The sequence below is a fragment of the Aphelocoma coerulescens genome, chromosome 6, assembly GCF_041296385.1.
Source record: "Aphelocoma coerulescens isolate FSJ_1873_10779 chromosome 6, UR_Acoe_1.0, whole genome shotgun sequence".
NCBI classification, from domain to species: domain Eukaryota; kingdom Metazoa; phylum Chordata; class Aves; order Passeriformes; family Corvidae; genus Aphelocoma; species Aphelocoma coerulescens.
The window spans coordinates 26,382,672-26,398,030 of NC_091020.1; the positions used below are offsets into that span (position 1 = coordinate 26,382,672).

Below are 15,359 nucleotides of genomic sequence, written 5' to 3' on the forward strand. Positions count from 1 at the left end.
CTTGTTTATTTCTATTTCTCAGGAGCCTTGGAATCAAAGGAAAATCAATGTGAACCTATGAAATGCTCTGCCAAGCCACAGTAGCATTTTCCAGAGAAAGAGGTCTTTAATGGGGCAGTTTCACTCGCCTTGCTGAAGCTCTGCACAACATGAGGGTTGTTTTCACTCTGATATAATTTGAAAGGCACAGAGGATGTGAGATTGTCCAAGGCCTATGCTGACCTTGCAGCCCTTCATATGTAAAGCTGTGTCACAATTGAATGGGTCAGAGTGGTCTCTAATCTCCCCCAGAATGAATTGAGGACTTCTGACCTCCTTGCTTCCCCCTCTGGACTGACTTCACCATGATCACCAGGTTAGGGAAATACACACGTCTTATTTGAAGCCATGAGGAAAGGGAGAAACCCATTTTCTATTATAAAGTACTGTATTAAGAAGATTGAAAGCTATAACCCGATTGCTTTACACAGTTTATAGCCTCTCGATATTGCATGAATGCCAGTTGCAACTGTCAGAGCTCTTCCATTATTCTCCTTAATCTCCCCTTGTGATGGGATTTGCATATCCCACCTGTCAGTGGCAGAAGCTCCTTACCATCTCCCAAACTCTTTCACAGAAACCAGAATCACACAATGACAAGCCTTTCTTCTAGTCCTCACAGATTCTCTTTCACTTACTGCTTTCTCTCAAGCACGGCTCTTCTTATTAACAATTTCCCATGTATCCTATTTCATATTCTGTATATGAAAAGCCTATGTTTTATCCTGTCAAGAAATATATCTAGAGATGGACTGCAACACAGGAGAAAGAAATACTATGGCTGTTGACTCATTTTTTTGAAAAATCAAACACATGCACAAGAAAATAAATACCAAAAAACCCTCAAGATCTCTGGTTAAAGGAATAAAGTCCTAATCAGTTACAGGAAATTTAGAGGAGGAGGTTTCATATTTAGAATGGATGTGAAGTATTTTATGATCCAATAAGAGTAAATATAATCAAGAAGACAAAAGTTTGAAACAGGGGACTTTTAGCAATATTTTAATTTGATTGATTTTTTTCTTCTGGTTTAAATTCCCAATTTTGTTTCCTCACTTTTTATTCAGCCCTTCCAAAATATATTCTCCATAGCTCTAGCAAGAGATTAGCTTGAAACAGTCTCAGCATCTGGTGTATTCTACTCTTAATACTATTATATATTCTTGTAATGTGTACATAATACAGACTCCATCTCACTGAAGTGTATTAGTGACAGCATCCTCCTTGGATGAATCTTTTTTGGGAGCTGTTTTCAGCACCCTAGGAATCAACCTCAGTATGAAGAAACTGACACTGAGGTCATTCCTCACCGTGGGTCTCACTGAGCATCTGGCTCTGGGCTCCACATCCATATTCATTACCCTAAAATTCTTCCTTTATAATGCCATGGGAGGAAGGGAGCGATGGGCTATCGCAGCATCACACAGCGTAATGCTGGTCACTCATGGGATGATGTTGGCACATTCTTCATTCATCCCTGATAGTTCTTCTTTGGAGCCACAGCTCTGCCAGCAAGGGAGAGACAGAGGCTATACACTATATCCTCTTGCATGAACAAGGCATTTGGGCAAAGTCTCCAAGTGAGATGTGGAAAAAAACATTTTGATTATGGTCCACCCTTCTGGATTGAACCAAAGAACACTGGCAATTTAAAGTACTCTTGCCATGCCTTTACTGCCTCACTTGGAAAAAAGAATATATTTGTTATCATCTCCATTCATCAAAAGCAAAAATCAGATTAAAATTCAAGTTCTTGGGAACCTGACTCCTAGAAATTCCCAGTTCACTTTCCACAACCTGTCGTACAAGTAGATACAGAACGAACAGTGCTTGCTTGATTTAGCAAACCAGAGGCTGAAATGGAATAGCTTACTGCCTGTTAAATACTTCCAAGAGAAGTAAATGCCAGGGAGGGAAAATAACTTCAATTAAATGAAAAACAAAAATGAAAAAAATTAATCTAAATTGCCCAATGGCAACATTAGAACAGAAATCAGAGAGAAGCTTCCAACCGTCAGGAGAAAAAGGCTTGGAACAGCTACCCAAAAAGGAAGAAGGCAATAGAAGGGTGAAAGGGTTGATAGACACCCAGCTGTTTGTACATGTTTGTAGTTTGATCAGCTCATGGCTGTAGGATGCAGTACTATGTGCCATTCTAGAAGTTCCTCATTTATAAAGTAGGTCTGAACACCTCAGCTGAAAATCCAACAACAGTTCATTCACTATTATTTTGTCCAGGAGGAAATACAGTGGAAATATAGAGGTGCATTATTATTCTGCCTTACCTGTGCCCAGTTTGTCCTGTCAATAACATTAAGTAACATCTTGCAAGCAATACCTAATGCAGAGTCTCATCTTGCCTAAAAGCTCTCCCATAAGAGACCTGCCTCTTCCCCTGCTGTCTCATGTAATCACCTGACAGGAGCAATGATGACCTTGCAGGCTTCATCCTGCACTGGACCCTTCAGCTGTATTGATCTTCTGCTGTGGATGGAATATAAAACCTGTCTGGCCATGGCTGTTTTGCATCTACTCCCAGCTCCACCTCTGTATCTCCATCAGTCTGCTGATGATCTGCTGCTGTGGAGGACCTATGAGAAGCTCAGCTTTGTCTTTCCAACCATGTAAATCACAGAAGCTTGAACCAGCTGTTTAAAGGTATCATGCTCACATAAAAGCCAATCCCCAGGTATACTGCCAGGTACATGCTCAAATTCAGTGCCACACACTTTGAGATCTACACCAACGTCCAGCCCAGGAGAGCACTTTGTCCAGTGCAAAACAACAGTAAACTGCCATTATAATAAATGAGTTGAAACCCATGTTGCTTTCCTTCACAGCCCCACATTATAGCACCAGCTGTAGCATCAAGACACTCACTCAAACTCCCTTACCTTTCAACCTCCTCCAATTTTGTTTCTCTTTCTCCAGAATACTTTCAAATGAACAAGTAAGACACTGATCTCACTCCACACCAGCTTAGGACAGAAGCAGTCTTCATTTTTTGTAAGCTCTGAAAAGCATCTGTATCCCAAAAGCTCATAATGGACATCACCTAGAGACTTGCTTCTCTCCATTAAAACCAAGTCTCTCTTTTAGTTCCACACATAAATCTCTGCTAGCTGTTTTCCCCCGGTCTACAGCACGGCATTAAGGCTGCTATGGGGACTCCAAATCTGCAATGTCAGGACACACCACATCAGCAACACGTTTGATATCTCCATGAGCTAGGAAACCTGCCAACTTCCACACCGATGATGACACTTCTCAGTGGTGCAAAAAGGCAGGAGATCACACTTGTTTATCTTGTAACAGAGATTTGAGAAAGATATTAGCTCATTTGAACTTTCACTCCAGTTTTATGGGGGCCAGTGGAAAGATGCTCAGGATGTACCAATGCAGGTCACTACTACCAGGACTCATTTACAGACCCAATAGTCTAGGCTCGTTATATTGTCAAAATGATTCCAGGCAGGGTGCTGGCTTGGGCCAGTTAACACCTTCTTGGATCATTCCCAGAAAGTCTGGCACTCAGTGCAACCAATGACCCTTTCCAGCACTCACTTTTGCAGCAGCCACTCTTCTCTGTCTTGCAGACTGAAAGAGCTCAGGATCGTGGAGATGCAGGACAGTTTTGTGTGGCCTCCCTCACCTCCACTGGAGTCAGGGATAACCTAAGGCCCACCTGTATTTTAATATAACACTAGATACACTCCTAATTTCATCCTCATCAGTCACTTGACAAGCCAGGCTCCCTCCACCTATGCTCCCTCTCTCCCCTGCTGATTCCATCAGTGAAACAAGGTACACAGGAGGAATTAGTGAATATCTGAACTGTGTCCCTACAGATGAGCAGAGCATGCTCCAAGTGTATATGAATGTGGATTTGGAGAGAAAGCTGTCCAGGGAGTATCTAAAATAACTGATGCACCAAAACAAGCACTGATCTAAAACAATTTATGTTGATGGAGTTATACCTGGACAACTTGGACTATTATTTATTATTCTTATAGTTCCTGTGGCCAAGCATACAGCAGGTTCTTCAGAGAAGAATGCCATCACTTCAGTGGTGCACACACTTTGTATGAAATCACAGCCAAGCTCGAGAGAAGCTGCAAACACCCAGAACAATCCCGTAGAGAACCAGGAGTCCTTGCAGGACTTCATTCTCCTCCACTAGCAGCATTGCAATTATATCCACACCACTAGCAGAGCAAGGATACAAAGAACCACAATGATGTTGACAGGATAAGGTACACTGCAATAGAAAAACTTGGTGGTGACAATGCTTTAATTTTCCATTTTTTTCACCTAACAGGATTGCAAATATTTTGAGCTTTATTTTTGATTTTTCCTGTACTCACACAGATACTGCAAACTGTGATCCTCTTCACACTGCCCCTCTGCCTGGGCAAAAGGCAAAAGTTGTTTGTCAGCAGCACTTACAGAGCACATAAGAATGAAAAGGAGCAGAGGTATGTTGCAACCCCTTGCCACAGCATGGAAACTCCAGCAGGAAGCCGGCAGCTGCTGCTGGTGGAGTGCAGGCAGGGCACTGGGGTTACACAGCATCCCCACAAGCAGCACCATGGGATCCTCTGCAACCCCTATGCAGGCAGAATTACGTATGCCGTACCCTAAAGGAAGCATTTCACCTCAAGCCCATCCCACTCCCAACTCTATCACAGATGGGTACCCAAAACCTCCACACAGAGACAATGAGTCGGTGCCACTTTGGGCTTCCTCCTGAACACACACCATTGCTTCAGCTGAGCCTGAACAAGCCTGTTGTGCATCCAGGTCCTGCTGGGGCCCAGCTTCACTGAGTGTTGTGAGGGAGCTGCAAGCACAGCATGAAACAGAACAGCACTGCAAGAGCCCCTGCAGTGAAGGGGGGAGCATAAAATATCCCTGTACACAATGCAACCTGCAGCTGTCAGGGAAGGACAGTCACAAAACATTTCCCCACAGCTCACTGAAAACATTTGTACACTAACACACTCAGAAAGTAAATCAGTCCCTGACAACAGCAACCCACACTACCACAGTGGGCAGAAACACATACACAAATATGTATGTACCTAAACACACATATAACAATAGATGTGTCTTGAAAAACATACAGGTGAAACATAATCGCACTGATAGACCAGAGAAACTGCTGCCTGCTGGGTGACTTTTTATATCAGAATCTTTTTTCTTAGCAAATGGGTCACTTGAAACCAGAGTCAGCCTCAATTCAATTTGTATGAACAGACCTGAGTTCCTACAAGGCAGCTTCTGTTCACACAACTATTTAAGAATAGTCTAGCTGAGTTGTGAAGAAAGGAGAAAGTGCTTCAAAATAGAAATGACAACTATTCCCCTGTCAATTAATTGATTAAAAACTTCCCGATGAGACCATCAAACCATGTCCCAATTAACTAGGGCTGAACCCCACGGTGAGGTCCTTATGACATCCACTGCAATTCTAAATTGAGTAGCTCAGTACAATCTGTACCAAAAGGAATTCATAATGACTAGACTATCATTTCAAAATGTTATCAGTCTCCTAGTACTAAAGCTTAAAGGGAAGCCAAAGATTTCTGCCAAGCAGCCAGAAACCTTCTGGTATTACAGCTGCAGACACCTTAGAGGAGTACCTGAGTCCCTGTTTCTCCTGGGAAGTTGTATGGGCAACAGTCATGTAGTGGCAGCATCCCTTTCTCTCTCTCATTAGCATTCTGCTTGGTGGCTCTAAGAGGCAAAGTTGGAGAATTCCGACAGACAGATCCCTCTACTTCTGCTGGTCCACAAGCAGAGTTAAGGGCAGGCAGAAAGCACTCCAAGCAATTTACCTTGCCTTCCCTGGGCCTTGACTCTCAGCTCCAGGTACTGCTGCAGCAGAGGCTGGAAGGATACAGTGCCCAAGTTAACCTGGTAACTTTGATGTCATGACTATGGCTCCAGCCAGGAAACCAGCTGCCTACTCCTCTGGCCAGTTTTGTTCTGCTTGGCTCAAGTCGGAATTGTTCTGACGCTGTTCCTGAGATACGTACAGGTTATGAGGACAAAAGGAGAACTGTCCTGTTTAACACCTTGGTGACAAGAGGCAAAAAGCAGCTTTATTACCTACACAGAGACACCTTGGAGGCAAAGTCCCGAAGCCCTCCAAGCATCTCCCACATCAGCAGGGCCTGGAGATGAGCCCTTGGGCTGATGTGGGCCCTCACAGCTGGCAGAAGAAGAAGCAGCAGCAGAGGGGCTTTCCCTGGGCATCCTTACAGCTGAGCCTCCCGGGCTCCCCGTGAGGCTTATCCCGGGGAGATGGCTGGATGCGAAGGCGGATCCCCCTAAAGCGACCCTTCCCGTCGCGCCGCGGGCAGTGGCAGCGCTGGATCCTTCTCTGCTCCGGGGCGAGGGACAAGGGGGCCGGAGGGGGATGTTCTCAGCGGGCGGGCGGGTAGCGGAAAGTTTTTCTACTCCAGAAGAATGGCCCTTTTGAAGCCCTTCTGCCCCACTGCACACTGCTAAGCGAAGCCAATCCCCGGCGCCCGGAGGCGCAAAATCCCCTGCGAAGAAGAAATACCCAGCACCCCCCACCCCCTATTACACACACACGAGGGAAAAAAAAAAAAAAAAGGAAAAAAAAAAGGAAAAGAAAAAAAAAAAGGGGGGGGGGGAGGGGGAGAATAAGGAGCGCACGGAGCAGCCGCCCCCACCCGCGGTACTCACGCTGCTGTTGTGGCCGGACCAGTGCACCATGGCCTGGTTGTGCGCCGAGTCTCCGGCCAGGGCGAAGGTGGTGCTGGCCAGCCGCAGCTCTTCCAGCCCGAAGCGGGCGGCGCCGCCGTCCCCCGGCTCCCGCCCAGCGGCGCCGCCCGGCCCCGGCCCCGCGGAGCCCCGTGGGCTGCGGCCCCAGCGCCGCTGCACCGAGCCCGGCCGGCCGCCCGCCGGCGGGGGGCCCTGGAGGGGTCGGTCCTCGGCCCGAGCCGCCGCTGCCGCTCGGGGACGGCGCTCCCCGGCCACTTTCTCTGGCTCCCTCGTCACTCGCCGTGTCTCCCAGCCGCTGAATTTCGTCTCCGCGGGAGCAGGGGCGACGGTCGCTTGCAACCCGGCATCCTCCGTCCCGGCCTCTTGCCCTCTCTCACCTCCTTTCTCCCCGAGGAACCTCCTTTGCTCCTCTTCTCCTCTGTCGGTCCTCAAGTGCATCAGTAATCCCTGCTGCGGCTGCTGCTGCGGCTGCACCTGGGAACGGCAGGATCTGCAAGTTATTTCTGCACCGGTAAAGCCATAAGTGAAGAGGAAAAGCCATGTCCAGTACAGGAGAGCAACGTGCCAGGCTGGGTACCAGCCAGCAACTTTTTCCATCGCTGCCGACTGCTGATGAGTGCGAGGGAGAAAGAGCAAGAAGGAGAGCGCAGGAGCGAGGGAGCCGGGCGCTGCCGATTCAGGCGCCGCGGGGTAAACACGGCGAGAACTCCACGTAAAGTTTCGGACTCTTCTGTGCTAGATGCAGCCAAGGGGTAGAGGAGATTACTTTCTTCCCCTCTCTTTTCCCCTCCGCTTGTTTCCTTTTTCTTCTTTTGCACTTCTTCTTTTTTTCTCTTTTCTCATCCCCCCCCCCCCCTTTTTTCTTTCTTTTTTTTTTCTTTTTTCCCAAGACTGGTGTTGCTGATCAGGCTTGTGATGGAAGGCAAAGCCACAACCACACGGGGGAGGAGCTGATTTGAAATCAGAGAGAGAGGGAGAGAGAGAGGAGCAAATCCTGGCTGGTGATTTCTCGCGGCTGCCTCTGTGGAAGTCTCAGCTCGCTCCTCTCCCGCTCGCTCTCTCTCTGCTCCCTCTCACTTCGCCGCTTCTGCATCACACTCCTCCCGCAGCCGCCCCGCCAGGACGCCCCGTGCCTGTGTCGTGAGTGGCTGGTTACTCACTCCCCCTCTCTCACACACACTCCAAACACGGACTTATCCCAACTTTTAAACTCATATCATCCGATCCCTTCCTCCCCTGTGCCTCCCATCAGTTCAAACCCCTAAAGCCTGCTCCGCAGCATTCTGAAACCTCCACACATGGACTGGAAGCAGATGTGCAGAGTGAAGGAACACTACATGCGTGTGTAGTCTTCCCAGAGGAAATGTTTTAATTCGATTAATTAAGTGGCCCTAAATATCTGAGGAGGATCTGAAATGACCCATTCTTTTTCCCTCCTCCTGTGACTGATGTAAGTGCACTGGAGTTGCTCAGAATAGGCACCTGTGATTGCTTTCACAGGGAAAAGTCGCATTTCTGCCCCTCTGTTCCCTCCTCCGCTTGTGCTTCACTGTACTGCCGTTTACAGTAGCTGCCGATGCTTAAATAAATCACTCATGCACAGCAGAGATGTACCCACATAAATGCTGATGGAGACAGGGACAAGCTTTTGGAAATGATATGACAGTGCTCGGTGGAGAGGGAGCTTCCCCTCCAGTGGTTCATCAGCAGAAAAAAAGCCCTTGTTGCTCTAGCTGTCTCCCACGCTTTTAGGACCAGCGATTTCTCCCCCAGGAGCTGTGCTCCTCTCTCAGTATATGTCCTCCCCGGGGAGCAGTAATAGTGGTGGCCGGAGGAGATCACCAAACGCTGCCTGCAGAGGCTGGTGTCTGCTGGGCACGGGAGCTGCTGCTCCCTGACTACAAGACAGCACTGTTGGCGACTGCCTACACAGCAGGACAGGGCCCTGAGCTTTGACAGGCACTTGCAAATGCCCACAGGCGTTGAAACTGGAGGGAATTAAAAGCTCTTCCACTGGAATTTTATTCCATCCCCGTCTGCCTGTTCTCACTCATTCCCATTTGATTTACAGGAGAGTTTATTTTTTAATTAATATTTTTTAACATTTCCTTCCTGACACGGAAGACCTTATTGATTTTTTTTTTTTTTTTTTTTTTTTGGCAGGGCATTTCAGAAAACGATTTACAGATTTGTTCCACATTCTTCTAGAGATTTCACTCAAATGCTCACTGGTGACACGTCTTGGGATATTAGCACAAGACTAGAGGTGAAGGGAGACTCACAGTAATTCAGGCTGGGCATAACTTCATGCTGCTTACAACAGTGATGGATTGTCTGCAACGTAACCACCTGACCTCAGCTAAATCTACCAATTAACTGCATACCTGTTTCCACATCTCCCAGCTAAATGGTTACTATTAGTTACAGCCTGTTGGTTAATAAGAATAATTAATACTCGCACTTAACTCCTTTCCTAAGCCCAAAGCTGCTCACAAAGGCCACTTCTGTTGTATAAATGGAGGAAATTGAGTCACAGTATGATCAGCAAAGTAGTAACGATTGGAAGTGGAGCTACCTTATTATCTGTCCAATCCTTTGTCTTCTATACAACAGATTGACCAGGCGGATCTAATCCCCAGAGGATCGACTAAAAAGTGTCACCTTCCCAGCACAAATCTCTTAAGGAGGCTTTAATCTAAAGGAATGAAATTCAAAGAGATGAGGTGAGACAGAAAAAGAACTTGCAAGAAGGAAATTAGTAAGAGGTCAGAGGAAATTTCTCTTGGGATTGTAATAGAGATTTGCATGCCAATGAGTGGCTAAGGCAAATGAGAGAGACAATCTCGATGTCTCATTTAGGCAGATGATTATCTCTGGATTGTGATGAGTGGCCAGTGAGTGATACGGATGTGCCTGGTGGAGCACACCTTATACACTGTGAGTACACTACACCTGCAGAGCTCTTCAGCAAATGCACACAAGAGTCAGTCATGGAGAGAGAATTCTGGATCCAACCTGAGGACCACAGACACATTTCCCTGTTGTGGGTGGATACAGGACAGAGACATACAGTATAAGCCTTCCCCTGAGCCCTATTTTCAGGAATTATCACTTTAGGAGATTCCAACAACAACAGAAACTGCACCTGATCCCTTACTTTTAATAAGTAATAATGCAGTAGCACTTTTAATGGACCTGTCTTCCCAAAATTTGTCTAATCTGTATTTATACTCTTGGTGTCTGAGGCGTGCTGTGATAGTCAAGTTTACAATCTGATTATGTGTACTTTTGAATACTCCTGGTCTGCGCTTATCTGAGAGAGACATTTTAAATCGCTGTAATCTAATCTTGCTGCCAGCCATCTTTTTGCCACAGATGATGTGATGATTGAGCCGTCAGAGATAAGAAGCCAGAGTCTTTGGCACAAAAGAATAATCCCCTGTCCTTTGATGTAAGGGATAGCTTTCTCTTTTGGGATCAGGGACCGAGCTCGTATACTCAGCCAAAAAGAAGCTGGTGTGATGTGACTGAGCTCCATGGCTGTGCCCATGAGAAAGGAAAGGCTGCACTCGTGGTATCCTGACCTGAGACACCACCTGATCTGACGTTTCAATACTGCATGTCCAGCTCCAACATCTGGTGAGAAGGTGTTTCCCGTGAGAGCTGCTACGCTGCCTGGTCAGGAGACTGTTCTTGTGTTTCACATGGCCAACATTGCCTGGGGAGAGGGGATGTGAGCAGGCCGTGGGAGCCATGGAACAGGAGGCAATCACAGACAGTATAAAACATGATACCATGAGAGTAAATGAAAATGGCATGTTTTAGCTGGCCTCTTCACCCTTTGGCAGGGGTCTTCCTCTTCACCAGGAGGAACTACCTCAAAGGCAGACATCTGCACATACACAAGAGTGTTGTGGGAGGTTCTTGCTTCTGGGTTCAGGAAGAACAAGCAGGAATCTAGTGAAGGGAGTGGATACCAGTGCTAGGTATCTGTTGCAGTGGAGCAAGCATCTTCCTCAGGATTTATATAGCCTTGAGAAGAGAAGCAGGAACAGCATGAAATGTGGATGAGTACACAAAACTTCACTCAGGACTGGGCAGATTCTGAGACAGGTGGAAATATGGGCTTGGTCAAGGACAAAAATCCTTATGACAGTGATTGCAATAATCTGCCATCTGCAGGAATCCTTTCCCCTGGAGTGTTTCACACTTGCAATCAGAGACTACTTGTGAAAAATGTGGTCTTGAGAGACTTCCTGGCTCCACAATATTCCTGTCTTCTGAAACATGCTAGACAATGTACCCTGCGTGGTGGGAGCACCTCAGGGACTATGCCAGCACTGCCTGCACTGTGATGGAGTAGGAAGGGAGAAACGGGAATGAAAGAGGATACAGAGAAGGGAACAGAATTGGGTAGGCTTAACCAGCTGAGTTTTTAGTATAAGGCAGGGGCATAATATAGCCTGGCCTTTTGTGAATCTGAATGTCTTTTAGACAAAGGAGTATAATCTTTCCCTAGTAAATATTTGTATAATCAGGATTTTGTGAATCTGCGCTCATTTTAAATCATCAGTTTTCTCAGAGAAGACTGTGTAATGGAGGGAGACCAAGAAGAACACTGCTCCATTGATTCCTATCAAGCCATGGTGAGTGATGAATACTGTAGTTTGACATTACACATAATTCCCCCAAACGGAATCTCTGTTTAAAAAAAAAAAAACAAACAAACAACATATCAGGCTACAACAGGTCTTGTTGCAGTTTCCATTAGGGAAAAAAAATTACTTTCAGCTGTAAATATCACAATTTTTTTTTTTTTCTAAATAGGGTCTGGATGCTTCATTCTTTAAATAAAATGGGGACTAATTATATGTATCAAATCAACTATTTCCAAGTGCTTCTTATTTCACTGAGCAAATGAAAATTATTTAGCCATATGGTTTATTTTGTAGCAACATTTAGATAATTGTTACATAGGTATTATTAGAAATAAATCCTATAACTTTTATTGGGGCAATGCATTTGACACAAAAAGACCAAAATACTTGAAAAAAATCTGGATCTGAAAGAAAATCTCTGTCTTCTTTCCACTAAATTTCATTTCCCTTCCTCAGATTATTTTTGGAAAGGTGATTGAACTATTTATTTTTGACACTAATAATTCCTCTAAATTAATTAATATGAAATCTCTCCTTTGTTATTCCACACAATCAAACCCCAAACCAGTGCTATCCTAAAATTAGGCTGCTGCAGCTTTTAACAGGGACTCCTATTCATCTGCAAATGCGTTGCAATTTTGCTTTAGTTGCCATAAATATTAACAGCGAGGGCTTTTTGTTCTTGTACTCCCTCTTGCTGCAGCCTGTTGCAAAGACTGAGGTTTAAAGTAATCTCAAGAAAAGTGCAAGACTTTGACACTTTATAGCTTAGAGAGCCATTTTGTTTTGCTAAATCCTCAGATGGGGAGTTCATACATTCATTTATCTGGCAAGGAGGCTGGGTGGTGAGCAGATTCAGTCGGTGTGACTGCCTCCAAGTACAGGGAAGGTGCTCAGCACCAATACCTGGTTGCAGTTTTCCTCAAATCCTGTTTATACTAAAATATCTAGTCATGCTTATTAGCCAGCAGCTCTCTCTGGGGACAATGGGACTTGTCTGGATTTTCTGCTCTGGAAACTCTCTCATGCAATTCCTCTGTTTCACTTCCATTTCTGGATCCAGAGTGTTTTCACACCATCCAACCAACCACAAATGGGACAGCAACGCCCACACTCATGGTACAGGCTCTGCATTTTACTCTCTGGGTTCAGACCTCCTTCCTGCTCTTACAGCTGCAGGTATTTCTTGGGCCAGCTGTGCCCAGGCAATAAACCAAGGGTGGATTTACCACGGGAGGATGGGAGCATGTTACCCCCTCCAAATAAGCTCGTACTCCCAGTCAGGTGCTGAAGCAATACTCATATGGCAGCACAACTACCATATCCATGCTGCTGTTGAATCCAGAACTCTTTGCCACAATCCTGGGATTGAATCCTGTTTGTTCTCTAGTGACAACTGCTCCTCTGTGCCTGCCTTGAATGTCACTGTTCCAGTGATTCTCTCCCCTTGTGATCTGGACACATCAATCCATTGCCACCCTGTGCTCCTGAGTGTTGCTCCCCTGTCAGGGATTACCATGGGATTTAGGTGTGAAAAAACCCACAGGCCACAGAAGACAGTGGTTGAGAAAATCTGCTGCTTGAAATTCCCAGCTGACATTCTCTCTTGATCAGCTTTTGCAGCCTAAGAAACCTGGAAAGCTGCCCTGAAAAGCTGGTCTTAGATTCTGGTGGGTTTTATAGTTGGTTGAGTGTAAAGTAGAATTGCAAGAACTGCACTTATATCAGGACTGCATATACTCAGCTGGCGCTCTGAGCTTGCAGCTGAGGAGAAAACTGAGCTGGAGCTCACAGCTAGCATGAGCTGTATTATAACAACTTGGAAACTAGTAAACACTGGTGAAAGGAGGAAGCCTGAGGTGTATCTTTTAGTCAACTCATTCGCCACTGCCAATATGAATGATAACCACAGGGATGACCCAGCAATTGTCACATTTTATCCTGACTGTTTTAAAGCAACCCCATAATACCCAGAAGGTTTTTGCCATCAATAACTAAAATGTATGCTATGAATACTTCCAACCACATGAAAGGCAAGAATGCAACCAGGAAAAATGAGAATGGCTTTGGCAAGTCGTGCTTGACCAACCTAATGGTCTTCTGCTACTAAACAGCTGACTGTTTTAACACCAGCTCCAACAGCAGTCTCATGGTAAGCTGAGGACTTATGGGCAGGTCAGAGCAATTGGAAGTTGGTTGGATTGCAACTCTCAGCAATTGAGAATCAACTGACTAGAAAACATCTGGAGTTTGCACTGGGGTGCAAAATTTCTCTTCACAAATAAGGCAAAATGCATATTCCTCTGCCTTTGGAGTTCTACATCTAATGTAATGCTACTACCAGTGGTGGCACCCATTGGCACACAACAGCTGTGCCATAACATCCTAAATTTGGCTATACTGGAAAAACTGGCCATTACCTGACCCTCTCTTGTTCCTGTGGGCATGTATCTGTCCTGTATCTGACTCTCAGCAAGTTCTTTTCTCTTCTTTTTGTTGTGTGGAGATGCAAACTGCAAACTTTTCTTTTTCATGACCAAGAGAGGGTCTTTGCAGCTATTCACAATCATTTGCAAGTTGCTTATCTGCGTCCACTGAGTCATTTTCATTCCATCATCTTCTAGTCCCTTCCAGTTCCTCAAGAGAATCATGGCTGCTGAATGCCTCTGATTGTCTTGCAACCTTGCAAATCTGCAATTTGAAGCAGACTGATCAAGTGCAGATAATAGTTTCCTGTGAACAATAAATATCAGTCAGAGCCTGACTAATCTTCCACAGAGTCAGGATACTTCAGTAACATAAATCTTAAAAGCCTAAAAGGCATAAAAGTAATTTGTATTTTCTTCCTTTTCCAGAGGATACTGAACTTTAGTCATCACTGGGGAAGTTCTCCTGACATTCTCTCAGCTCTGGGTTTATCTGCATTGACAGGACAATAAAAATTCTTGTCTATCACTCTACTGCCATCACCTTTGGCTTCTGCACTTGGTTGTGGAAGAATTTAATGGAGGTAAGAGAATAATGATGAAGAGAAAAAGATTACAAACTTAATGGCCTGTGAATGCTGTTTACAGTTTGTCATCGTTACAGATGGTGTTTTCTTGCTTGTGCACCTTGCTTGATTTCTCTTAGCCAGAAGTGTTGATGAAGTAGAATTTCCAGGTACAACTAAAGATAAAATTTCTAATAGAAGAAAGAAACCTTTTTACTTTAAACTACCTTTTTACTGCAAGAAAAGTAAAAAATATATGAAAAAAATGAGAACCCTTGAGGCTGATGGAAGATGTGAGCTTGCTCATTGACAGTATTTTATTTCAGAACTGAAAAAATGACCAGGAGAAAACTTCTGTGAGGCAACTCTGTCCTGCTTCACTGATGCATTGTTTCTTAAGTCATGGTCAGAAATCCTTTTCTGGAGACAGTTACATCACTCACAGGTCAACCAGCAGAGCTTTCCATATGCACACTCCCATGGTAGACAATCAGGAGGGAAGAATCTGGTGATCATTAGAACTGCTTTCATTAATTCAGCCATTTCTGCCTTGAACAAGGCAGAGGATGCTCACATGAATTTTGGCGCTAGATAAGCAGTGCGGACATCCACATCTGAGCAGCACAGTGCATAGTCAGAGACACCTCCCCTACTGGGGCAGCTGTTTGGAAAGTTAATGTTTTCATAGCATCTGTCTGGCCAGAATCCAAGGCAGATGAAGAGAGGGAGGCTTCCTCTCACCTTTTCTCCCTCCAGCCTGGCAGCTCCTTCAGCAGCTTCTCAGAACTGTGGCATCCAGTTATGATTCTGTAGCTTGGTGGGACAGGGGGAGATGCAGCCTCTAAGGAGGGAAGAGGAAACAGGCCTGAGAGACAGCTTGTCAGTCCCACCTTTGGTGAGAAACTCCAATCTTCCAG

The 15,359-nt window shown here is 45.4% G+C and overlaps 1 protein-coding gene across 2 annotated transcripts in view; it reads right to left on the bottom strand.

Moving 5' to 3' along the window:
- LOC138112860 (VPS10 domain-containing receptor SorCS1-like) overlaps positions 1–13,929 on the bottom strand; it is a 270,350-nt gene extending 256,421 nt beyond the window's left edge. For both annotated transcript variants that reach the window (XM_069020456.1, XM_069020453.1), the window contains exon 1: positions 13,871–13,929. In XM_069020456.1, coding sequence (XP_068876557.1) covers positions 13,871–13,897 — 27 coding nt within the window. In that variant the 5' untranslated portion in view covers positions 13,898–13,929. The remainder of the gene's footprint in view (positions 1–13,870) is intronic.
- Positions 13,930–15,359: the final 1,430 nt, after the last annotated feature.